The sequence below is a fragment of the Nicotiana sylvestris genome, chromosome 9 (genome assembly GCF_000393655.2).
Source record: "Nicotiana sylvestris chromosome 9, ASM39365v2, whole genome shotgun sequence".
Taxonomy (NCBI): domain Eukaryota; kingdom Viridiplantae; phylum Streptophyta; class Magnoliopsida; order Solanales; family Solanaceae; genus Nicotiana; species Nicotiana sylvestris.
This window is the reverse complement of record NC_091065.1, coordinates 160,000,643-160,027,184: the sequence shown is the minus strand read 5'-3', so window position 1 is coordinate 160,027,184 and position 26,542 is coordinate 160,000,643. Positions and strand designations below refer to the sequence as shown.

Below are 26,542 nucleotides of genomic sequence, written 5' to 3'. Positions count from 1 at the left end.
CGGGTCTTCATTTGATCGAATTTGTTTCTGTGTGTTTATTACGTATAATTGCAGTTTGTGCAATCGAGTCGAATAAGTTCCGTCAATCTGTTAAGTTTTCCACAAATCCCCATGCCTGTCAACATGAAATCATATCCTGTGCTTGTTCAAGTTTGGTTATCTGCTATTAATTTGTGCGCGTTGTAATTCACATAGTCGATTCGATACATGTCGTCAATTAGTTTCAGTTTGGAATGGTATTAATATGACTCGTACTGTTGACTTGTTTACTGAGGCTTTTTAGAATTGATTACACTGTGTTTAGCCTGTTCAGTTGAATCAAGAACCACTTAAGGATTGGTTATAGCTGCAATTTTAATGAAAACTTCATAGTTTAAGTTAAGTGGACTGCTAGTTTGAGTATGGGTTGAACCATTAGAGTAGTCTATAGTGCAAATACACCCTGGCTGACATCTTTACATATGAGAAGTCAGGTGTAAGGTGAGTTTAATAATAAAAGGCTGAAGATGTACATGAGAATGGTAGTGGAACCTGCTGTACAGCAAGGTATCCACTGCTTTTCTGAATTTTAGCAGTTTAAAGTAGAAGAAACCCCATGCCTAGACCACCCTAAGTGGAGATGACAGCCTTTAAGGCTTGTTTTAAGTCCTGGGCAGCCTGTCTTGAAAGGAGTTTTCTTCCTTTCTATATAAAAAAAAGGGAGGCAGAACAATCAGAAATAGAGGAGAGGCGTTTTAGACAGTTTTCAGCCATCAAAAACATCCCTAAAAATCGATCTCCCTTTAGTTTTCAGCAACATAAAGAATCAGAAAAGGAGATAGAATAGGGACATCATTTGAGACTTAAAAGAGTTTGTTTTTAAAAGAGTTGACATCCAAAACAACAGAGAGACTCTTCAATTGAATTTTTCTATTCAGTTTCGAGTTTAGTAGTTGAAGTTGACATTCCAGTTTGATTTCAATTTTCTGGAACTTCTTCCGAGATCTATTGGTCCAGTTTTGGTATAATTCAAAGTTCAGTTGAGTCTTTTGGGTGTTGATTTTTGCTTTTGGGTTTACAAATCATTTCGGGTTTTGTTGGAGTGTTGTTTCTGGTTTGGAATTGGTATTGTTGTTGGTTCGTTACTACTGTTGTTGCTGCTGCCATTTCTTTGCTGCTGCTGATTTTTTCTACTTTATCCTTCTTCTTGTTGTTTCAACATCCAGGTACACATTCGAATTTCACACTGATGTAGCAGTAACAATGAGTATGAAATGAAAGAAGCGAAGAATTTTTAATCGCTGGGTTTTGTAACTATAAGTCTTATAAAGTCTTAATAGATTGTATGATTCTTTAAGGTTGTAAGTCAACGGAAAATGCATGAGGTCATGTACTTAATTGAAACTTAGTTTGTTTAATACTGTGATATGTAGTTTGTTTAGTAGTATACATGATATAGCTATGTAATTAGTGGAATGTACAAGTAGTTAGTATATTGATAATTAGACTTCATCTCCAATCATGTTTTGTACATATAGGGCGGGTGGCTTTTAACCTTGCCGAATGCAACGTAGCTTTAATCTTTTGAGTTTTTAACTTTATCGGACTCCATTAGGCAGTTTATAGGACAAGGTTCGAATTCCATTAGTAGCATCTTCTAGTAATTAATTCCATTAGTCTCGTTTAAATGAGTTAGTTTAAATTCAACTTGAAGAATGTTTAGCGTGAGTTTAGCATTTTATTAATCTTGTATGCAATTTTCTTTATCAACTTAAAAGCATGTTAGCTAATGAAATAAGGCATGAAATAATTCCCCGCCTCATAAATAATTAATCTGATAATTAATAAGAGGCCGGAGCTGGTCAAGCATGTTAATTTAATTAGCGTATATTTTCCTTCATTTTTAGAGACAAACATAATAGAAAAAATATAGTTGCTGTAGGTTTACCCTTTCAAAAAATGAGACGAGCCTCGCCGAATAAAAAATGCAAATTGCGGGGCCCTCAATAATTGGCCGTAATAAAATACTTAGAATTCGGGATGGATTGTTTAGTGAATTTCACTGCCTTCCCCAAAGATAATAACGCGCTAGACTCTTTAGGCGCGATTTTAATCAAAATACCTTCTTAAATTCGGGTGCGCATCTATGTGACCCAAATTCAAAATCTCAACGGAGTCGGAATGTATTAACAACCACGAGTGCATTGATTGTGACTTGGTTCGAGATGCGTTTTCACGACGTTGCAATTCTTTAAAAAAAATAATAATAAAAGCATTTTAAACTTAATAAAAGCACATAAGTCATAACATGTATTTAAATTAGATATTTAGCCATTATAACAATTTAAGCGACCGTGCAAGAACCACGGGATTCGAGGGTGCCTAACACCTTCCCTCGGGTCAACAGAATTCCTTACTTAGAATTTCTAGTTCGCAGACTTCATTTGGAAAGTCGAAAATTTCCTCGATTTGGGATTCAAGATAAACCGGTGACTTGGGACACCAAAAGCCAAACCTTTCCCAAGTGGCGACTCTGAATTAAATAAATAATCTCATTTCGAATATTGTCACTTAAATTGGAAAAGCTCTCTCGCGCATTTTACCCTCCGGGGCGGGCGCGCAAAAAGGAGGTGTGACAGGGACGACTAAGGCAGACATAGTGTGAAAGAGCGTCAGACCAAGTACATACCAAAGGTCCCATAACGATATATAGTAGGGGAAAACCTTCAGTAAAAGGGGCGCGGTTTTTCACTTCTATTTCTCTTCCTAGTTCTCTCTTCTGTAATCTTGATAACGAAAAGAAGAACGAAGTATTCTCCAAGAAAATATGTAAAATGGTATCCTCCATTGATTAATGGGAGCCATAACGGAAATTTCAATAAGATTGGTTACCTTTATCTCATCTCATGTATTATTTTTCCGATTAGTTTATTGATCTAGAGTTTATTATGGTTGAGTGAGATTTACCCCTTCATATTTTTTAATTGATTTATTCAAAAAGATTCCAATATCTTTTGAGTCAAATAAGTACCTCTCATTAGCACGGGTAGCGAATAACTCTAATCACTTGAGACAGAGCCTATGTTATCCTCTTCTCCAACAGTATTTTTATTTTTGGCATTCTTAATGGGATAAGATGCCTCCATAGCAATTCCACACTTGCCAGAATTTGTGTCTTTTACATTACGCTCCATTTTGATGTAGCCATCTTCTCCCCAATTGGTGCCCCATGAGTTCCTCACAATCCAATAGTCTACTCCTTTTTCCCTGTCATAGCCAACTACCACCACACCATGGTCCAATTCTGTTCCGCATTACCCGCTAAATATGCCTTGATGTCCGAAATATATACCAAAATTTTAAGGGGCATTTACATCTATACCCGCTTTTTGAGCCACGTTTTAACTTGTACCCGCTTTACAAAAAAAATTGCAAACGTACCCTCTTTTTCGCATAACTTCAGCAGACGGGGCTGAAGTAACAAAGGCAATCACGCAAAACTTCAGCATTCTAGTAGCCGGGCCTGAAGTTCAGCTCTAGAGCTGAAGTTGTTTTTTGTAACTGTCGGACTTCAGCTCTAAAGCTGAAGTTTTTGTTTGTAACTGGCGAACTTAAGCTCTAGAACTGAAGTTTTTGTTTGTAAGCTTCAGCTCTAGAGCTGAAGTTTTTGTTTTGTAACTGTCAAACTTCAGCTCTAGAGCTGAAGTTTTTGTTTGTAATTGGCTTTTTGTTTGCAAGCTTCAGCTCTAGAGCTGAAGTTTTTGTTTTGTAACTGTCGAACTTCAGCTCTAGAGCTGAAGTTTTTGTTTTGTAACTGTCAAACTTCAGCTCTAGAGCTGAAGTTTTTGTTTGTAGCTGGCGAACTTCAGCTCTAGAGCTGAAGTTTTAGTTTCTATAACTGGCAAACTTCAGCTCTAGAGCTGAAGTTTTTGTTTTGTAACTGTCGAACTTCAGCTCTAGAGCTGAAGTTATTTGGAAGCTAGCTTGAGAATAGGATCTGCTCAAATAAGCTGGGGATCCATCCATCAAACAACCTGTTAGTTTGTTAAAAATATTTGGGGTAAAATCTCAGCACTGGGCTCAAGAATTTTTATGTGCTAGCATACTCAATTTAGCTTTACAAGAAACAACTTTCACCTTAATAATATTTATCAAAACAACCCCAAAAAAAGAAGTAAATAAATACAAATTAATCATCCCTGATTGCGAGAACAAATAATGAGCTTCATAATACGATTAAAATGCAAAGATGTCGTCACTTAACAATGGTATCTTGATAGTTTTCACTCACAAAAAGAACTATGGAAAATAATTTCTTTTTTAATCATATAAAGGTACAAAAGAAAATTTTAACTTCTATGCACCAACAGTTTAAAAGAAATTTTACCTAAAAAATAATCTGCACCAACAGCAGAAGAAGAAAGAAGAAGAAAAGGAAGGAGGAGAATGAGGAGGAGAAAGGGGGCTGAAGTTATTTAAAAAGTGGGTACAAGTTAAAAGTTTTTTTAAAAAAATGGGTATATATTAAATGGGAGCGATCAAATAAGACGCCCCGTGCAATTTTTACGATTTTAAGTCAGTAAATATGAAGAATCGAAGTATTTACTATTTTGTGATGGCAGTTGCAAATCTATCATAAATATATAATTAGTATCTTTAAAAATTGTTCTCATGGTTCGTTTTTTATATTCTTTTTTTTTGTTTTGTTTCCGTAATTACAACAAAAGTTGAGTTAGTTTCACCTATCATCATTAAACTTTATGTACTATAATAGCCAAATTAAAAAAATTATTTTTTGTCATATCAAAGTTACAAAACTTTACACACTATAACAGTAAAATAAAAACTTTACATACTATAAGAAATAATAAACTAACTGAACTTTATCTAATATAATAGTAATTGAACTAAGATTTACCTAGTATAATTTATATTTTATAACAATAAATTCTATCATCAAGGTAATTTTATTGTTGTGTGAGGGCGGTTGAGAACTTATTACAAAAATTGGACATCAGATTATAAGGTCATGAATTACCGAGGAGTAAAGCTGAAAAGCCCTGCTGGAGGCATCAATGGCTACGCTAACAGGTTGATGTGCCACGGCCTTCTGAAGTGATTTTTCATTTGCAGGCACATCTTCATATCCATCTATGCTAACAACCTTTGCATTCTTCTGTAACATTTCAATAAAAACGAGTTTAACTTTGTATATAATATTTATACAATCAGGTCATCTAAAATTATTACTTGGAGGCTTAATAAAAATGGTCACTAATTTGTTATTACAGATTAAACTATACTGGTAACGTAAAAAAAATTATACTTAAAAGGAGCGGCCGAAGGAATTAACCTACCCGAACAAGATCACAAGTGTAGTCGATGCCCTTGTAGGGATAGTGAGTGTCAGTGTCAATACCATCATTGGAAATGATAAATTCAAAGGCATAGTCCATTAGCCCACCATCACAACCATCATTGTAAATTCTGTCACAATCTACTAATTCTTGCTCCGATAGAGTGATCATTTCTCCTGTTCTATCTGGTTTATGCCTTCTACTGCAGCCACTGTTGAGAAAGCCCAGCAGCTCCCTGTAAATACAATCCACAATCCAGCCACTTCTTTCAAAGGTCTACGTACGACCCTTGGATATTTCACATTTTATATATTATATTTTCAACACGCCATTCTTACGTGAGGGCTTGATTCTTTTTTTATAATGAGAGGCGGTCATGAGACTCGAACTCAGGACTATCTCTGTCTGCTTTGATACCATGTTGAAGTGTATGATTATTCCAACTAAAAGTTTAACTTTTAGCGAGAACATAATTTATACTTAACTATGTCTTCAACAACAATCTATTATATGTTACTCTCACTAACGAGAGCAACAACTACTGATGTTGGGGAAGCAAGCTAACTGAATTCTTATCTACTGCTAGTTTTATTCCGCTATAAATCACTACTAGAAAATAGGAATTAGCGATAGATTAGTGACAGATTTGTTAGCTACGAGCGATTTATCGACAAATCAACGACAAAGTTCATAGCTAATTTATTTTTTTATTTTTTTTTGTAGTTAATGTATATAACAAATGCACATCTACGTACCAAAAGGTTACATCCTACACTTCTAGCAAGAAAGAATATTGACTGGAATAATAAAAAGTAGGAATACTCATTCAAAGAAAAAAGAGAAGGATGTACCACAACTTCATTGGTCCTTAATAGGAGCAACTGCGCCTTTCTTCCTCCAATCAACAGATTCAGGTAGATGCTCGTTAGCCCGAGAACCATAACGTTGGCTAGCGTTCTTGGACTTAACAAGGCGGCGCCTAGCACCACTCCTTGTACCCAAAAATATGGCCCTATATTCCTCGTTAGTGAGATCAGCAAACCGGTTCAATCCTAGCTCGTATGTGCGATTCTTGGAGTTATTATATTCACTAATAAACCTCAAATTATCTTTAAAAATCTCAAATCTTTTCCCCTTTTCTCGTAGCCCATTATATGTTTTCCCATGTTCCGCCAACCATATATCATATATACCCTTAACCTCCTCATCACTCGCCCAAATGTCGTTATTATTGTTGTTATTGTTGTAAGCATGTCAATTGCATTTGATAAGGACGCAAAGAAGATGAGGAGAATATATAGTGGTTACTACGACTATATACATAGTTGAAAGCGCAACGAAAAAATTAACAAAATGGGGAGACTAGTAAAGAATGTAAAGAGGCTTGACGAGTAAGTGAAGTGCCAATTTTTTAGCTTATAAAGATGAAAAACTGGAATAGTGGATATTTATTAGATTATCTTTGGCCAATTTATAAATATGTAAGGAAAACACTTGCATCATTTTTGTCAATTGGGTCTGCCAACTGATTTTCTATAAGAATGAACTGCCAAACCGCCAAACTGTCTTTCTTAACCAGTTTTAACAGTTTGGTGTTTGTAACTTGTAGATATTTGGACAATATTTGATTGAAGTAGAAGATGGAGTATTTGTGATTGAAGCAGAAAAAGAATACTTGGGAAGTATGTGTTTTTACATAATTTCGATCGATTGGAGAAAAAAAAAAAATTGAGTTAAAAAATTATTATTTCACTTGAAATACTCTTCAAATAGTTTTCAACTTCAAAATTCTCTAATTTCTAGTTAAGTTGAAATAATAAGGAAATTTTCAAAAAAAAAATGATTTGCAACTAATATTTATGTTCAAACAGTTTTTATTTTCAGCCATGGAAAGAGGTTACGTGAAAAGATCACTTAGGGAATGCAAGATCTAAAGTTAATAGATTCAGTTAAATGAATAATGTATTACATGTGCACATTTTTAATTAGTATCAATAATTCGAGTCTAAAACATAATTAATTCATTTCACAAAACTCAACCTAGATTTTACTTTAAACTTAATATGTCATTTTTTTGTTTTTCATTAGGTGTCCGGTATCTATTTTGAGATTTCAACTAATTCGAATTTGGCCCATGTTAGATCCACAAAGGGGGAAGCGCATGTTCCCGATTAAAATCTTATAATTTTTATTTTTAAGAATCGAACTCGAAACCTCGAATTAAGAGCAAAAAGATCTTATCTAGTCCATCGTAAGCCTTGTTAGTAGTAATATATATATGAGAATATGAGATGGGCAAGTGACGGTATATCAGCCTGTCTCGATACTTCGGCTGGATCAGGTTTAGGAGTATAATTTTCTGCAACCATTTTTTTTTTTTTTTTTTGAAAAATCGTCCTAGGGAAATAGCTTAGATTTATGGGTTTCAGTGAAGTCTTTGTTAATACGGCTCGATCTCATAGACAATAAGAGGTTGGCCTTTAAATATTTTTTTAAATGGTAGTGGACTCTCATGGTTGATTCATAACAAACGTTTGGAAGTGATGACATGAGGTAGATGCAAGAAGAAACGCCTACGAGAAAGAGTTTCATCTTTCTTTCCAATACCTAAAATTTTGAGTTTAATTTTCTGAATTTGCCCAGGGCGGCCCGACGAGTTTTGAAATATTTATTTATGTATTTGGAGTCTATTTTTCTACCTTTTCTTAGATACAAAGTTATTATTAATTTTTTTATAGTCAATAACTCCTAAAATAAGTCTTTCTTAATTGACAGCTAATCCATTTAACATTTTTTGAGACATTGTTAATCTTAGGTAAGATTATATCAATTTTAATTTTGAAAATTTCTTTCCGTTGAAGCGACGATAACATGAGTTAATAACATTATTCCATAACCAATATAGGCATTGAAAAAAGAATCAAAACTTTTTATTTGACTGAGTGTATCAGTTAAACTGTTATCTTCTAATTGCACTATTTTTCTTAATACTTTTAATTCAAAAAATAAATTTAAACCATCAATATCGAATTGATTTATTATACTTTAAGGAGATTCAAGATTAATGTAATATTTTTTTGAAATTTTCATTATCCAGTGATCTTAATTTTTACCGTTAAATAGAAAACCAAAAATATTTTCATATGCTTCGAATTGTTCAAATCTATATATTTTGAAGTGAAAAAATAGTCTTGTCTTCTATGTATAGAGTAATCAACTTCAAAGGACTCCTCGAAGATTGAAATTTTGTTATCAACATGCTCATCAAATTGTTATTTCCTATATATAACACATTTTTTATGAAATTCAGGTTTAATATTCATTTCAAGTGCAATTTTCTTGGCAGAAATCATAGCGGTTGCAAATCCTTCTTTTTTATACTTGTTAAAGAAAGAAATCAAACTTTTTCACTTTACATAACCTTTTTTTTAAACTTATACATAGCCTATTAAGTGTAACAAAAAAATCGAACCCCCACAAATGTGGAGCCTAAAGTAATTATTTTACTTGCTTTATGAAAGTGACATGCATTTGCCCATAGATTTAATAAGGTGATAGCAATCTGTTTTGGTCTTAATGATAAGCTAGTATACTTAGTTATAAATTCTTGAACTGAAGAATAAGGTAACACCAATCTCATAACCTACTGGTCAATAGGGGTTACTTGGTGTAGCTTCAATTTTCACTTTGTATTGGTCAAAATCTGATCGTTGCGACCAAGTTGACCGACGTTCCGCCTAAATAATCGGGCAGTGAAAGTTAATATAGTCCAGTCTATTTCTCCTCCCTAACATCCGACGAGTCGGTAAGAGCGGCGTCTAAAAGCACGACTAAGACACATTGGAGGCAAGAGGACGTCGAGCCGAGCAAAGGGCAAGGGTGTCACGACTATATATAGTCAGGGAAAGCTTTCAACAAAGGGGGTTGCTTCTCATATATCCTTCTAAAGCTAAAATGCTCTCTTCTAGTTTTCTTGATTGAAAAGAGTGAATCTCTAAGAAAACATGTAAAGCGGTCTCCTCATCGATTGATGGGAGATACAATGTTGAATCTCAATAAGATCATGTACATTTCCTTCATCCTAAGTATGATCCGCACTCCTAGCTCTTTGATCTGGAATTTATTATGTCTGACTAAGATTTACCCCTTCAACTTTGATTGATTTGTTCAAAAAGGTTTCAATATCTTTTGAGTCAAACAATTTGGCGTCGTCTGTGGGGATTTCTTAGTGAAATTTCCTAGTCTCTCCCAGATCAAAGACAAGAAATACAATCACTCACCAAAAGGAGAGCAAAGGGAAAATCCAACCCACACAAGACAAAGGAGCAGCGCAGTAGGGGAAGGAGAGCCGAGCGAAATTATCAAGTTTAGAAACTGTGATGACCCAAAAGGTCATCACTTGTTTTAGAAATGAATCCTGCGTTCCGAGGCCATAAAAATCTCGTTCAGTATCACTTCGATTTGCGTGCGCAGTCCGGGCGTGTAGTCGGAAAGCCAATATGTGAATTTTTTTGAAAAATGACGAATTTTGACTTTAAAATGAATTTAAGTAGACTTCGGTCAACATTTTGGGTAAATGGACCCGGACCCATGATTTGATAGTCCCGGAGGGTCCAAAGAAAAATATGGGACTTGGGCATATGTCCAAAATAGAATTCCGAGGTCCCAAGCCCGAGAAATGAATTTTTTAAATAAAATTATTTTCTGGAATTATTTATGAGTTTGGAAATGAAATGGGTTTAAAATTTGATTGTATTGGGCCCGTATTATGGTTCCGGAGCCTTGTACAGGTTTTATATGTGGTTTAAGTCAAGTCTGTAAAATTTGGTAAGAAACGGACTTGAAATGACGTGAATCGGACCGTATTTGAGACAATTGGAAAATTTGAAGTTCTTAAGTGATTTCACGATTTTGATACTAAATTCATAGTTAGTGATGTTATTTTCGCGATTTGATTACACGAGTAAGTCCATAGGGTGTTTTTGAGGTAGTGTACTTGTTTGGTATGGAGCCCCGAGGGCTCGGGTGAGTTTCGGATAGGTCTCGGAAGGTTTTTGAACTTAGGAAAATTGCAAAAATTGTTGTCTGTTGGTATCCAGGTTCTTGTGTTATGCGATCGCCTAGGAAGGTTCGCGATCGCATAGTGTAAATTTCAGGGGGTCCTATTTTGTGCTATGCAATCGCATAGCTCCTTCCGCGATCGCGTAGAGTAAATTCTGGGGGGTCACCAATTGTTCTATGCGATTGCATTGCTTCATCCGCTATCGCAATGGGTTAAACCAAGCCGGGGAAGGGAATCATTTTTCTTCTATGCAATCGCACATCCTAGTCCGCAATCGCAGTGCCCAATTCCCCTTACCCTATGCGATCGCATACCCTTGTTCGCGATCACAGAGACCAATTTTGCCCAGTCATTTAAACAGTAACATAAAACATACGGGATTAAACCCAAACTTCATAACTTCTTCTCCCAAACTCCAAATTGGGCGACTTTTGAAAGAGAACTTCACCACAAATTCATAGGTATGTAATCTTAGACTCATTTTCTTTAATTTTCATTAACACCCATTAGATTTCTAGGCCTAAATCATGTTCTTAAGGGTAGAAAATTAGGGATTTGAGTAGAGTTAGGGCTTTTTATATAAATGGAATTTAGACCTCATTTTGGGGTTGGATTTCGAAACTAAATACATATTGGGGCTCGTGGGTGAATGGGTGATCGTATTTTGATCCGAACCTTGTGTTTTGACCAAGCAGGCCCGGGGTCGATTTTTGACTTTTTGGGAAGAATGATAGGAAATCTATAATAAAGCATTGGAATTGGATTGTTTAGCGTTTATTGATGTTATTAAGTCGATTATGTCTATATACAATTGATTTGGAGCCAAATTCAAAAAGAAAAGCGGTGTTTGAGTTTGAGTTGGTCGTGAAAGTTCGAGGTAAGTGTTTGGTCTAACCTTAGCTTGAAGGATTAGGAGTCGTGTCTTATTTTCTACGTTTTAATTGTGGAGTACGACGTATAGGTATGTGACGAGTATCTATACGTCGGTGTCAAGCATGCCCGTGAGTCTTGTATTGTAATTGTTATGACTCTGTTGTAGTTTATTGCGCTTCATATGAGGATTATCATAATTGTTCCCTTGCCGGGATGTTGTTATCATTATTGTCTCTTGTCGGGATGTTATTATCATTATTGTTCCCTTACCGGAATATTATTATCATTATTGTTCCCTTGCCGGGATGTTATTGTCATATTATTGTTGATATTATTGTTCCCTTGCCAGAACCTTTTTATGATTGGTGTTGATAAAAGAAATAGGAGCGGGTTGCACGCCTGAAACGATAATATAAGAAATGGGAGCAGGTTACACGCCTGCAACGGTAATATGTGAAATGGGATCGGGTTGCACGCCTGCAATGATAATATGTGAAATGGGAGCGGGTTACACGCCTGCAACGGTAATGTAAGAAATAGGAGTGGGTTGCACACCTGCAACGGTATCATATGAAATGGGATTGGGTTGGACGCCTGCAACGGTATTACGTGTGTACCTGTTTCTACTATTTCCTTATTTTTGCTAGTAATTGATTTATGGCATTCCTTATGTTTCTCAACTGTCGTTATGTTGTTACCTGTTACTCCCTGCAGCATGTTTCCCCCGCCCAATTTTAATTGTAATTATCTGCTTCTATTTCCGCTGTATATGATTTAACTGCACAGGTTTATTTGGTAGTTTGGTCCTAGCCTCGTCACTGCTTCGTCGAGGTTAGGCTAGGCACTTACCAGCACATGGGATCAGTTGTGTTGATACTACACTTTGCACTATGTGCAGATACTAATATCGGAGCGTTTGGACAGTAGTGAGGGTGCTGTCTTCAGTCCACACAGGCGACCTGAGGTAGTCTTGCAGGCGTCCGCAGGCCTTGGCGTCACCTCCTATCTTTCCTCTTTCTGGTTTTACTTATTCAAAGACAGAATCATGTATTTCATTCAGACCTTGTTTGTAGTGTTCTTAGATTGTCTGTGAAGTTGTGACTCCAGTTCTGGGTAGTATTGTACTTTAAATTATATAGTTGCGTTCGGTTGGAATATTAAGTTTCGACTTCCGCATTTTCCGCTTGTTTAAATCTTATTCCGTTGTTTAACTACTTAGTATTTTACATTGTTTAATATGTTTAAATAAAATGGGAGATAAATTTGCAATATTCGACTTGCCTAGCTTTCACGAGTAGGCGCCATCACGACTCCCAAGGGTGGGAAATCCGGGTCGTGACAAGTTGGTATCAGAGCTCTAGGTTACATGGGTCTCACAGTTCACAGACAAGCTTAGTAGAGTTTGAGAGATCAGTACGGAGACGTCTGTATTTATCTCAGAGGCTACAGAGTTAGGAAAAACTTCACATTTATTCCTTCCTGTCGTGCGATTTGGTTTCTCAATGCTAATTGAATTTCTACTCTGTTCTTTCACAGATGGTGAGAACACGCGCTTCCTCATCCATTGACCAGCAGCCTGAGCCCCCAACAACGACTCCTACGAGGGGCAGAGGGCGAGTCCAAGGCCGTACTGGAGGCTGAGGTAGGGGCAGAGCTCAGCCCAGGGCAGCAGCACCAGCGGCGGAGCCTCAGGTTGACTTTGATGATGAGGTTTAGGCCCACACAGTTCCGGCAGGCCCAGCTCAGGTCCCAGAGGGGTTTATTGCTACCCCATTACTCCAGGATACTCTGGTCCGTCTAGTGGTCCTTACAGAGAGTATCACTCGTGCAGGCTTGCTTCCTGTAGCACCAGCCGTCTCTCAGGCTAGAGGAGGAGCCCACACTCCTACTACTCGCACTCCAGAGCAGATGGCTCCCCAGTTTTAGACTCCTGCAGCTCAGCCAGTTAGAGCAGTTCAGCCGGGTATGGTAGCTCAGACCGGTGATGGAGCAGCTATGTCTGCCGATGCTTTGTGAAGATTGGACAGGTTTACCAAGCTCTTCACTACTACCTTCAGCGGTGCATCTTTTGAGGATCCCCAGGATTATCTAGACAACTGTCATAAGGTTCTCAGGAACTGGGGATAGTGGAGACCAATGGGGTCAATTTTGCTACTTTCCGCTTGTCTGGACCGCCAAGACTTGGTGGAGAAATTATTGCTTGGCTAGACCAGCCGGATCACCAACTTTGACTTGGGAACAGTTTACTCAGCTATTTTTTGAGAAGTTTCTCCCCATCACTCAGAGAGAGGCCTATCGGAGGTATTTTGAGCGTTTCCAGCAGGGTTCTATGACTGTTACTCAGTATGAGACCAGATTCATCGACTTTGATTGTCATGCTCTTATCATACTTCCCACCGAGAGAGAGAGGGTGAGGAGGTTCATTGAGGGACTTATTCAGCCTATTCGACTTCAGATGGCCAAGGAGACGGGGAGTGAGATTTCTTTTCAGGAGGCGGCCAATGTGGCCAAGAGAGTTGAGATGGTTCTATCGCAGGGAGGTGGTCAGGGGTCTGACAAGTGGTCTCGTTATTTAGGTAGATTCAGTGGCGCCTCGTCTGGAGGCAGAGATTATTTTGGTAGAGGCCATCCTCCTAGGCCTTTTCAGTCAGCACTTCAGGTTTCTCACGGTGCTTCAAGTGGTCGTGGTTCTCATATGCAGTATCCTGATCAACAGTCCTACAGTGCACCACCAGCTCCTATCAGTGCACCGCCGCTTTAGAGTTTCTAAGGTCATCAGCCCCAGCAGCCGAGGGCTTGTTTTACTTGTGGCGACACGAGGCACATTGCTAGGTATTGCCCTTGAGCATCGAACAGCTCTCAGCATCAGGGTTCCCATGCCATGGTTCAGGCATCGAGTGTTCCACAGCCTACCCAGCCAGCTCGAAGTGGGGGTAGAGGTGCTAGAGATGGAGGTAGAGGTATTAGAGGTGGAGCTCAGGCCGCTAGAGGTGGAGGCCAACCAGCAACAGGCCGTCCTAGAGATGTAGTTTAGGGTGGTGGGGCCCAGCCCCGATGTTATGGTTTTCCAGCCAGGCCTGAGGCTGAAGCTTCTGATGCAATTATCATAGGTACTGTTCTGGTTTGTAGCAGAGATGCTTCAGTTTTGTTTGATCCATGGTCTACATATTCCTATGTGTCATCTTATTTTGCACAGTATCTGGTCATGCCTAGTGATTCTTTGAGTGCTCCTAAATATGTGTCTACACCGCTGGGTGATTCTATTGTGGTAGATCAAGTCCATCGTTCGTGTATAGTTGTGATTGGGGGTCATGAGACTCATGTGGATTTATTACTTCTGGGCATGGTTGATTTTGATGTCATATTAGGGATGGACTGGTTATCACCTTACCACGCTATCTTGGACTGTCATGTCAAGACTGTGACCTTAGCCTTGCCGAGTTTGCCTCATTTAGAGTGGAGAGGGACTCTTGGTCATTCTACCCGTAGTGTTATCTCTTATGTAAAGGCTCGGCGTATGGCCGAGAAGGGGTGTTTGGCCTATTTGGCATATGTTCGTGATTCTAGTGCCGAGATTCCTTCTATTGACTCTGTGCCTGTTGTTCGTGGGTTCCCTGAGGTATTTCCTTCAGACCTGCCAGGTATATTACCCGATAGGGATATTGACTTTTTCATTCATTTGGCTCCGGGCACTTAGCCCATTTCTATCCCGTCATATCGTATGGCCCCACCTGAGTTGAAAGAGTTGAAAGAATAGTTGAAAGACTTGCTTGAAAAAGGTTTTATTAGACTTAGTGTTTCGCTTTGGGGTGTGCCGGTGTTGTTTGTTAAGAAGAAGGACGGATCGATGAGAATGTGTATTGATTACCGGCAGTTGAACAAGGTTACAATCAAGAATAAGTATCTATTGCAGAGGATTGATGATTTGTTTGATCAGCTTCAGGGTGACAAGGTATTTTCGAAGATTGACTTAAGATCTGGCTACCATCAATTGAGGATTAGGGCATCCGATGTCCCTAAGACCGCTTTTCACACTCGGTACGGGCATTATGAGTTCTTGGTGATGTCATTCGGGTTGACAAATGCCCCAGCAACTTTTATGGATTTGATGAACCGAGTGTTCAGGCCTTACTTAGATTCATTCGTGATAGTCTTCATTGATGATATTTTGATCTATTCCTGCAGCCGGGAAGAGCATGAGCAGCATCTTAGAGTGGTTCTTCAGACTTTGATGGATAGTCAGTTGTATAAGAAGTTTTTAAAGTGTGAGTTCTGGTTGGGTTCAGTTGCATTCTTGGGTCATGTTGTATCAGTAGAGGGTATTCAAGTTGATCCGAAGAAGATAGAGGCGGTCAAGAACTGGCCTAGACCTGCATCAACTACAGAGATCCGGAGTTTCTTGGGTTTGGCAAGCTACTATCGTCGGTTTGTGGAGGGGTTTTCATCTATCGCTGCCCCGATGACTAGGTTGACCCAGAAGGGTGCCCAGTTCAGATTGGTCAGACGAGTGTGAGGCGAGCTTTTAGAAGCTCAAGACAGCTTTGACTACGGCACCAGTGTTGGTTTTGCCCACAGGTTCAGGACCATATACAGTTTATTGTGATGCATCTCGTATTGGACTTGGTGTGGTGTTGATGTAGGAGGTCAAGGTCATTGCTTATGTTTCGCGTCAGTTGAAGATTCATGAGAAGAACTATCTGGTCCATGATTTGGAGTTAGCATCCATTGTGCACGCGTTGAAGATTTGGAGGCATTACCTATATGGCATGTCATATGAGGTGTTCACGGATCACAAAAGTCTGCAATACTTGTTCAAGAAGAAGGAGTTGAATTTGAGGCAAAGAAGGTGGTTGGAGCTATTAAAGGACTATGATATCACCATCTTAAATCATCCGGGAAAGGCCAATGTGGTGGCCGATGCTTTGAGTAGGAAGTCAGCTAGTATGAGCAGTCTTGCTTATATTCTGGTCGGTGAGAGACCGCTTGCCTTGGATATTCAGACTTTGGCCAATCAGTTCATGAGGTTGGATGTTTCTGAACCCAGTCGGGTGTTAGCTTGCATAGTCGCTCATTCATCGTTATTGGAGCGTATCCGAGATCGGTAGTATGATGATCCCCATTTATGTGTCCATAGAGACACGGTGCATCACGGAGATGCCAAGCAGGTTACCTTGGGAGATGATGGAATTCTGAGATTGCAGGGTCGCATTTGTGTTCCTAATGTGGATGGACTCCGAGAGTTGATTTTAGAGGAGGCCCATAGTTCCCGGTACTCCATTCATCCGGGCACCGCTAAGATGTACCACGATTTGCGGCAGCATTATTGGTGGAGGAGAATGAAGAAGGACATTGTTGCATAAATGGCTCGGTGTTTGAACTGTCAGTAGATTAAGTACGAGCATCAGAGGCCCGGTGGTTTGTTCCAGAAGATTGATATTCCTGAGTGGAAGTGGGAGCGTATCACTATGGACTTCGTTGTTGGACTCCCACGGACTCAGCGGAAGTTCGATGCAGTGTAGGTTATTGTTGATAGGCTGACCAAGTCAGCACATTTCATTCATGTGGCAGTCTCATATTCTTCCGCGAGGTTAGCTAAGATCTATATCCGGGAGATTGTTTGCCTTCATGGTGTGCCCGTGTCTATCATTTCGGATCGAGGTACGCAGTTTACCTCACATTTGTGGAGAGCAGTTCAGCGAGAGTTAGGCACACAGGTTGAGTTAAGCATAGCGTTTCATCCTTAGACGGATGGGCAGTCCGAGCAGACTGTTCATATTTTGGAGGATATACTCCGAGCTTGTGTCATTGACTTTGGAGGCTCGTGGGGCCAATTTTTGCCTTAAGCAGAGTTTGCCTAAAACAACAGCTACCAATCGAGTATCTAGATGGCTCCTTATGAGGCTTTGTATGGTAGGCGGTGTCGGTCGTCGGTTGGATGGTTTGAGCTGGGAGAGGCTCGGTTGTTGGGTACGGATCTGGTTCAGGATGCCTTGGACAAGGTTAGGATTATTCAGGATAGGCTTTGTACAACTCAGTCCAGGAAAAAGAGTTATGCCGACCGCAAGGATTGTGATTTGGCTTTCATGGTCGATGAGCGGGTATTGCTTCGAGTGTCACCTATGAAAGGCGTGATGAGATTTGGGAAGAAGGGCAAGCTTAGCCCTAGGTTCATTGGCTCGTTTGAGATTCTTGATCGAGTGGGAGAGGTGGCTTACAGACTTGTGTTGCCTCCGAGTTTATCAGTCGTGCATCCAGTGTTTCATGTGTCCATGCTTCGGAAGTATCACGGCGATCCATCCCACGTGTTAGATTTCACCAGTCCAGTAGGACAAGAACTTGTCCTATGAGGAGGAGCCAGTAGCTATTCTAGACCGGCAGGTCCGTCAGTTGAGATCGAAGAGTTTCCATTCTGTTATTGTTCAGTGGAAAGGTCAGCCTACTGAGGCATCGACCTAGGAGTCCGAGTCCGATATGCGGAGCCGTTATCCCCATCTTTTCCCCGACTTAGGTACTTCCTTCTTATGTCCGTTCGAGGACGAATGGTTGTTTTAGAGGCGGAGAATGTGATGACCTGGGTCATCACTTGTTTTAGAAATGAATTCTGCGTTCCGAGGCCTTAAAAACCTCTTTCAGCATCAACTCAATTTACGTGCACAGTTTGGGCACGTAACCAGAAAGCGAATTTGTGAAAATTTGTGAAAAATGATGAATTTTAATTTTAAAATGAATGTAAGTTGACTTCGGTCAACATTTTAGGTAAACGGATCCGGACCCGCGATTTGACGGTCCCGGAGGGTCCGTAGGAAAATATGGGACTTGGGCGCATGCCCGAAATCAAATTTTGAGGTCCGAAGCCCGAGAAATGAATTTTTAAAGAAAATTGTTTCTGAGATTATTTATGAGTTTTCGAAATGTAATGTGTTTAAAATTTGATGGTATTTGGCTCGTATTATGGTTCCGGAGCCCGGTACAGGTCTTATATGTGGTTTAAGTCGAGTCTGTGAAATTTGGTAAGAAACGGACTTGAAATGACGTGAATCGGATCGTATTTGAGAAAATTGGAAAATTTGAAGTTCTTAAGTGATTTCACGATTTTGATACTAAATTCATAGTTGTTGATGTTATTTTCGTGATTTGATCGCACGAGTAAGTCTGTAGGGTGTTTTGGAGGTAGTGTACATGTTTGGTTTGGAGCCCCAAGGGCTCGAGTAAGTTTTGGATAGGTCTCGGAAGGTTTTTGAACTTAGGAAAATTGCAGAAACTGCTGTCTGCTGGTGTCCAGGTCCTTGTGCTATGCGATCGCATAGGAAGGTTCGCGATCACATAGGAAGGTTCGCGATCGCATAGTGTAATTTCAGGGGGTCCTATTTTGTGCTATGCAATCGCATAGCTCCTTCTGCGATCGCGTAGAGTAAATTCTCGGGGGTCATCAATTGTTCTATGCGATTGCATTGCTTCATCAGCTATCGCAATGGGTTAAACCAAGCCGGGGAAAGAAATCATTTTTCTTCTATGCGATCGCACAACCTAGTCCGCGATCGTAGTGCCCAATTCCTCTTATCCTATGCGATCACATACCCTTGTTCGCGATCGCAGAGACCAATTTTACCTAGTCATTTAAACAGTAACATAACACATACGGGATTAAACCCAAACTTCATAACTTCTTCTTCCAAACTCCAAATTGGGCAATTTTTGAAAGAGAACTTCACCACAAATTCATAGGTATGTAATCTTAGACTCATTTTCTTCAATTTCCATTAACAGACATTAGATTTCTAGGCCTAAATCATGTTCTTAAGGGTAGAAAATTAGGGATTTGGGTAGAGTTAGGGCTTTTTGTATAAATGGAATTTAGACCTCGTTTTGGGGTCGGATTTCAAAACTATATACATATTCGGGCTCGTGCGTGAATGGGTGATCGGGTTTTGGTCCGAACCTCATATTTTGACCAAGCGGGCCCGAGGTCAATTTTTGACTTTTTGGGAAGAATGATAGAAAATCTATAATTAAGCATTGGAATTGGATTGTTTAGCGTTTATTGATGTTATTAAGTCGATTATGTCTAGATACAATTGATTTGGAGCCAAATTCAAAAGGAAAAGCGGTGTTTGAGGTTTGGGTTGGCCATGGAAGTTTGAAGTAAGTGTTTGGTCTAACTTTAGCTTGAGGGATTAGGAGTCGTGTATTATTTGCTATGTGTTAATTGTGGAGTACGACATATAGGCATGGTGACGAGTATCTATACGTCGGTATCAAGCATGCATGTGAGTCTTGTATTGTAATTGTTATGACTCCGTTGTGGTTTATTGCGCTTCATATGAGGATTATATAATTGTTCCCTTACCGGGATGTTATTATTATTATTGTTCCCTTGTCGGGATATTATTATCATTATTGTTCCCTTGCCGGGATATTATTATCATTATTGTTCCGTTGCCGGATGTTATTGTCATATTATTGTTCCCTTACCGGGATGTTTGTTTTGATATTATTGTTCCATTACCGGGACCCTTTTATGATTAATGTTGATAAAAAAAATGAGAGCGGGTTGCATGCCTGCAACGGTAATATAAGAAATGGGAGCGGGTTGCACACCTGTAACAGTAATATGTGAAATGGGAGTGGGTTGCACGCCTGCAACGGTAACATGTGAAATGGGAGCGGGTTGCACACCTGCAATGGTAATATGTGAAATGGGAGCGGGTTGCATGCCTGCAATGGTAATGTAAGAAATAGGAGCGGGTTGCACGCCTGCAACGGTATCATATGAAATGGGATCGGACTGCACGCCTGCAATGGTATTATGTGTGTACCTGTTTCTTATATTTCCTTATTTTTGTTGGTAATTGATTTATGGCATTCTTATGTTTCTCTATTGTCGTTATGTTGTTACCTATTACTCCCCATAGCATGTTTCCCCCGCCCAATTTTAATTGTAATTATCTGCTTCTATTTCCACTGTATATGATTTAACTGCATAGGTTTATTTGGTAGTCTGATCCTAGCCTCGTCACTACTTTGCCGAGGTTAAGTTAGGCACTTACCAGCACATGGGGTCGGTTGTGCTGATACTACACTCTGCATTGTGTGCGGATACTGATACCGAAGCGCTTGGACCGCAGTGAGGGTGTTGTCTTCAGTCCACACAGGCGACTCAAGGTAGTCCTGCAGACATCCGCGTGCCTTGGCGTCACCTCCTATCTTTCCTCTTTCTGTTTTTACTTATTCAGAGACATACTCATGTATTTCATTCAGACTTTGTTTGTAGCGTTCTTAGACTGTCTGTGAAGCTGTCACTCCAGTTCTGGGTAGTATTGTACTTCAAATTATGTAGCAGCGTTTGGTTGGAATATTAAGTTTCGGCTTCCGTATTTTCTACTTGTTTAAATCTTATTCCGTTGTTTAACTACTTAGTATTTTACATTGTTTAATATGTTTAGTTAAAATGGGAGATAAATTCACAATATTCGGCTTGCCTAGCTTCCACAAGTAGGCGCTATCACGACTCTTGAGGGTGGAAAATTCGGGCCGTGACAGACACCTTCGCCCCATCTACCATCGATATGCCAAATAAGGCGAACGACGTTAACAATCAGTTCTCTCCCATCGGACCACCAGACGGGGCAAGAAAATTTTCATTCTAACTCGCCTCCTAACCTCTAGCCAAGTAAGAACACAATGGTTTTGCAGGCGAACGAATAACGAAACACCTCAATTAAAGAACGAAAAACCACTGCAAAACAACTGTGATACCTCCCACCAGCGACACCTCCGAGCTGGAAGACAGGAGCCATACAAGGGAACTACAATCCATGCACAGAGCGAACCTAAGCGAAACAACAACGTTCCACATTCTCCAATGTTGCACCGTCCGTTGCGAGCACTGCCAAACGGACTGGGACTCTCCCGAAAGATATCTGGCTCTCAAAATACTGGGACTAACGACGTGTTACTATTTCGATAAGTTCGAAAGAACACACTTTAAGGCCATGGGCCTTCACTAAAAAGAGAAAAGTTTGACCTCGATCGAACGATGACGGGTTACTATTTCGATAAGTTCGAAATAACACCCTTTAAGGCCAGGGGCCTTCGCCAAAAAGAAGAGTTCGACCTCGATCGAACGACAACGAGTTACTATTTCGATAAGTTCAAAATAACACCCTTTAAGGCCAAGGGCCTTCGCCAAAAAGAGAAAAGTTCGACCTCGATCGAACAACGGGTTACTATTTCGATAAGCTCGAAATAACCCCCTTTAAGGCCAGGGGCCTTCGTCAAAATGAAGAGTTCGACCTCGATCGAACGACGACGGGTTACTATTTTGATAAGTTTGAAATAACACCCTTTAAGGCTAAGAGCCTTTGCTAGAAAGACAAGTGTTCGACCTCGATCAAACGACGACGGGTTGTTATTTCGATAAGTTCAAAATGACACCCTTTAAGGCCAGGGGCCTTCGCCAAAAAGAGAAATGTTTGACCTCGGTCGAACAACGACGGGTTACTATTTTGATAAGTTCGAAATAACACCCTTTAAGGCCAGGGGCCTTCGCCAAAAAAAGAGTTCGACCTCGATTGAACGACGACGGGTTACTATTTCGATAAGTTCGAAATAACACCTTTAAGGCCAGGGGCCTTCGTCAAAAAGAAGAGTTTGACTTCGATCGAACGATGATGGGTTACTATTTCGATAAGTTCGAGTTAACACCCTATAAGGTCAGGGGCCTTCACCAAAAAGAAGAGTTCGACCTCCATCGAATGATGATGGGTTACTATTTTGATAAGTTCGAAATGACACCCTTTAAGGCCAAGGGCCTTCGCCAAAAAGAGAAAAGTTCGACCTCGATCGAACGATGACGGGTTACTTTTTCGATGAATTTGAAATAACACTCTTTAAGGCCAGGGGCCTTCGCCAAAAAGAAGAGTTTGACCTCGATCGAACGACGACGGGTTACTATTTTGATAAGTTCGAAATAACACCCTTTAAGGCCAGGGGCCTTCGCCAAAAAGAGAAAAGTTCGACCTCGATCGAACGAGGACGGGTTACTATTTTGATATGATCGAAATAACACCCTTTAAGTCTAGGGGCCTTCGCCAAAAAGAAGAGTTTGACCTCGATTAAACGATGACGGGTTACTATTTTGATAAGTTCGAAATAACACCCTTTAAGGCCAGGGGCCTTCGCCAAAAAGAGAAAAGTTCGACCTCGACCGAACGACGACGGGTTACTATTTCGATAAGTTCGGAATAACACCCTTTAAGGCCAGGGGCCTTCGCCAAAAAGAAGAGTTTGTCCTCGATCGAATGACGACGGGTTACTATTTCGATAAGTTCGAAATGACACCTTTTAAGGCTAAGAGCCTTCGCCAGAAAGACAAGAGTTCGATCTCGATCGAACGACGACGGGTTGCTAGTTCGATAAATTTGAAATAACACCCATTAAGGCTAAGGGCCTTCGCCAAGAGAAGAGTTCTACCTCGATCGAACGACGACGGGTTACTATTTAGATAAGTTCGAAATACACCCTTTAAGGCCAAGGGCCTTCGCCAAAAAGAAAATATTTCGACCTCGATCGAATAATGACGAGACACTCTCTCGATTAGGTCGTAACAATTCTAAGGCCAAAAGCCATCAGAAATAAAAATCGGGACTCGCCATACATGCATCAATCTCGTACCAAAAAGCCAAAAATAGTTGAAATAAAGGTGAAGTACAAGGCAAATAATGAAGAAAAGACTCCTTTATACAAAGTCATTGTGCGGACTATCGCTGCTTATACATGGCCCAAGTCAACAATAAAAAAAGGGGGAGAATGAAGAAGAATGAAAAGAAAAGGGGGAATAAACGACAACAACAGATGACGAACAAATATAAAAAAACAACAAGCAAGCAAATGAAAATAAGAACAGACAAAGGCAACTTTCTTCATTCGGCGTCATCACCGCCATCACCATCGCCATCACCATCTCCAAGAAGCACTCCATTACTATTATCCGCACCCCCGTTAGCTTCAGGCGTCGCCGCATCATACCCACAATTGGTGTGAGCCTCCCACGCTTTCACTCGCACTTCCTCATAGGCGGCCTCAGTCACAGTGCTCGCCTTCCACAAACTCTTATATATATCCCGTTGGGCTTCGGCATAAACCAAAAGCTCGTGCATATGGCGGGGAACGGCGGTGGAGGAAGACTCAACCTGAGCCAACAGTCACCCATTTTCTACCTCCAATGTTGTGACCCGATCTCCCAGAACTGATTTCTCTTGGTCAATCTCGCTGATGCTCTCCTCGAGCCGCCTCCATGAGGGTAGTTTTCGCTCTCTCCGACTCTTGTTCGTATTGAACTACGCAGATGGTATTCTCCAGGGCCGCCGCCCTCGCCGAAGCCTCGTCCCAAGCACTCTCGATGATCTCCAACCTAGCAACCTTGCTCTCCAGCGTGGTTAATTTCCCCATCCATTCCATGCTTATTGCCTCGACCTTGATCAAGTTCTGATCCATCTCCGACTGCATCGACCTCAATCTCTCTTGCAGATGCTCTCATTCTGCGTCGACTCCCCTGCCCAACTCGAACTCCTCATCCTTAATTCAAAGTTGCTCCTCGAGCACACTATTGCTGCTGATGGCTTGTATCAACTCCTGGTCCCATTTCTCCAACTCCTCGCCAAGAGCCCGATTACCAGGGTTTGTCTTCAGCCGCTCATGCATCTCACGGCACCTATTGCGGTAGCGACAATACTTCTCCAACATCTTCAAGAAAATCCTGGCTCGAGTGTTGGCCCTGCGGATGCTTTCCACTTACACTATATACGTCTGGAAAATGCAAAGATAGGATTAGACAAATATTTTCAAGTATGGCGAAGAAAAACAAAAGTAAAGCGCAACGTACCCTTAAGCCTATGGTGGCCACCTCATAGCAGGCTAAACTACGGCACCAGATCCTCTCTGTCCCCAAGAGGTTGACACCGAAAAGGATCTGAAGAATAAGGGCCGAGCCCTCCGCATGAACCACTAAGTGGGTAAGGCCCTCTTCAAACATCCTGACATTATTAGGGTCAAGGTCCGACTCGGATTCATAATCATTGATCTCCACGCCTTTCCCTCTTCGGTAGCCGAAGGGGGAGCACAACCAATTGCAAAATACAAGAGTACGTCCGAAATCATGACGGCAGCCCCGAAAGTCTAATTCTCCGCCATGACAGGTTGCAGATCACCAACAACAGCAGGAACTTCCAATTGAGCCGAGGCAATTGCTGGTTCCGTCCCTACGGGGGGAGACACGACAACATCTCCTCCAGAGCCCGTCGTGGGAGAGTTGTCTAGATGAATCATTGTTAGGGGCGCAGTCTCATACTCTACTCTTCGTCTCTTCGACGGCCCCTCCTCTTCCCTAGTAGACGGTGATTCACTGATCAGGCGAACAACACACATTGGGACCTCGTCCTGAGAGGTGGCCCTCGCAGGAGAAACCAAGGTCACAGACTCAACTGAAGCAGCCCTCAATGAAGGTCGAGCGATGGGTACCATGGTAGGGTAAGCAGATGAGGCCGGCTGACGAAAAGCTAACGGAGGGGCCCTTGCTCTCCGTACTCTCCCTAACATCGACAAACAACACATAAGAAGCAAAGCAAAAAGAGAGAAAGAATAGCAAAAAGAAATGTCATCTCACCTGTAAGAGGTCTGCGTCCAAACTTGTCATGAAAGGTCGGCCATGTGTGAATCCCCACTATATGGGGAAGGCGGGCACCCACCCAGTCATGAATACCTTCGACAGGCAGAGGGGGAAATCTCTCTGCTACAAAGACATGATAAAGTTTAGTACCATAACAAGAAATGGTCGGATACCTCACCGACTGAAGATACAAAAACTTACACGCAAAGTTCCACTTCTCAGGGAATCCCGTTGGGTCCACCATAATATGCTCAGTCCGTACGTAAAAATAATTCTTATAAAAACGACAGTTGGTTATGTCGTCCATCCTCACCACCAGACTCCTCGACCCTCGAGGACGCATGTGAATCATCATACTGCGGATAAGTTGAGGGGCGAAGATGATGAGAATATAGTCCAAAGTGACCTCATGACCGGCGAGTTCCGTGTACTTAAGAAACATAAGAATAACTTGTACACATACGGCAAAAGTTGGGCGGGGCATACCTCATAAAAACGGCAAAAATCTACCACCAACAAGGAAGAGGAAGTGTGTACCCTACAATGAAGGGGTAGGCGTAGAACACGCAGTACCTAGGGCGGTCGAAATGAACTATGTCGTTCCCCACTGCCGGCCACATATCAATGTAATTGGGGATTCACCACCTTTCCTTAAGCTTTGCAATGTCCCTTTCTCTCATAATGGAGTGAACATTTCCGGTTCGACCCCGGCATGAGTATTGAAGTCAGTCGGCTCTCTCCCAGGGCGAGGCAGGATCTCAATCACTGATGGGACCTCCTCATCTTCCATCGCATCTGCCCCTCCGATGGCCTGAGCAGCACTTTACGGTACCGGATTAGCGGCAGGGAGATTATCGTGAGAAGAATCACCAGCCATTTTTATCAGAAAATATGCCAAAGAAATAACAGAAAGAAGAGATGAAAGTTTTTAGTGAACAAGGGGGCACACAGAAATTCGAGGTATCAGAAAGAAAATATATCTGCAGGATTTTCCCAAGTGAAAGATAAAGAAGTGTGTCAATCGAATAACAAGCTACCTCTATTTATACGATACATAAATCCCCCGAGCACGAAACCTAAGAGTCGCTAATCAAATCTGATAGGGCTCGAAACATTTCAGTTCCCCAGGAACGTGTGTAATAATGGCAATAGCCACGAAACAATGCTTCGATACCAAACAGCGTTTCGGTTCTGAAATGGTCGCAACGATCCATGGGAATTGACAGTACGCCGCCACTCCGCCAGAAACCCATAAAATGTAACTATGGAATGAAGAGTTGTAAGTCAGATTTCCCTCGAATTCGTAACAACCATGATCTGCCTATCGAGCCCGACAGAGGACGAGCCCCACAGATAGAGGGTCTAATTGTATTGGTCAAAATATGACCGTCGCGACCAAGCTGACCGACGTCCCGCCTAAGTAACCGGGCAGCGAAAGTTAATATAGCCCACTCTATATCTCCTCCCTGACATCCGACGAGTCGGTAAGAGCGGCGTCTAAAATCACGACTAAGACACATTGGAGGCAAGAGGACGTCGAGCCGAGCAAAGGGCAAGGGCGTTACGACTATATATAGTTAGGTAAAGCTTTCAACAAAGGGGGCT

At 41.0% G+C, this 26,542-nt stretch overlaps 1 protein-coding gene across 1 annotated transcript; it reads right to left on the bottom strand.

Annotated features, from left to right (window-relative positions):
• Window positions 1–3,038: 3,038 nt before the first annotated feature.
• On the bottom strand, window positions 3,039–5,668 carry LOC104232018 (cysteine proteinase RD21A-like). Its single transcript, XM_009785111.2, has 5 exons — window positions 5,664–5,668; window positions 5,337–5,571; window positions 5,018–5,155; window positions 4,389–4,444; window positions 3,039–3,246 (listed from the first exon to the last, which is right to left on the bottom strand). Exons 1-5 carry the CDS (start codon window positions 5,666–5,668, stop codon window positions 3,039–3,041), a joined length of 642 nt encoding a protein of 213 aa, XP_009783413.2.
• Window positions 5,669–26,542: the final 20,874 nt, after the last annotated feature.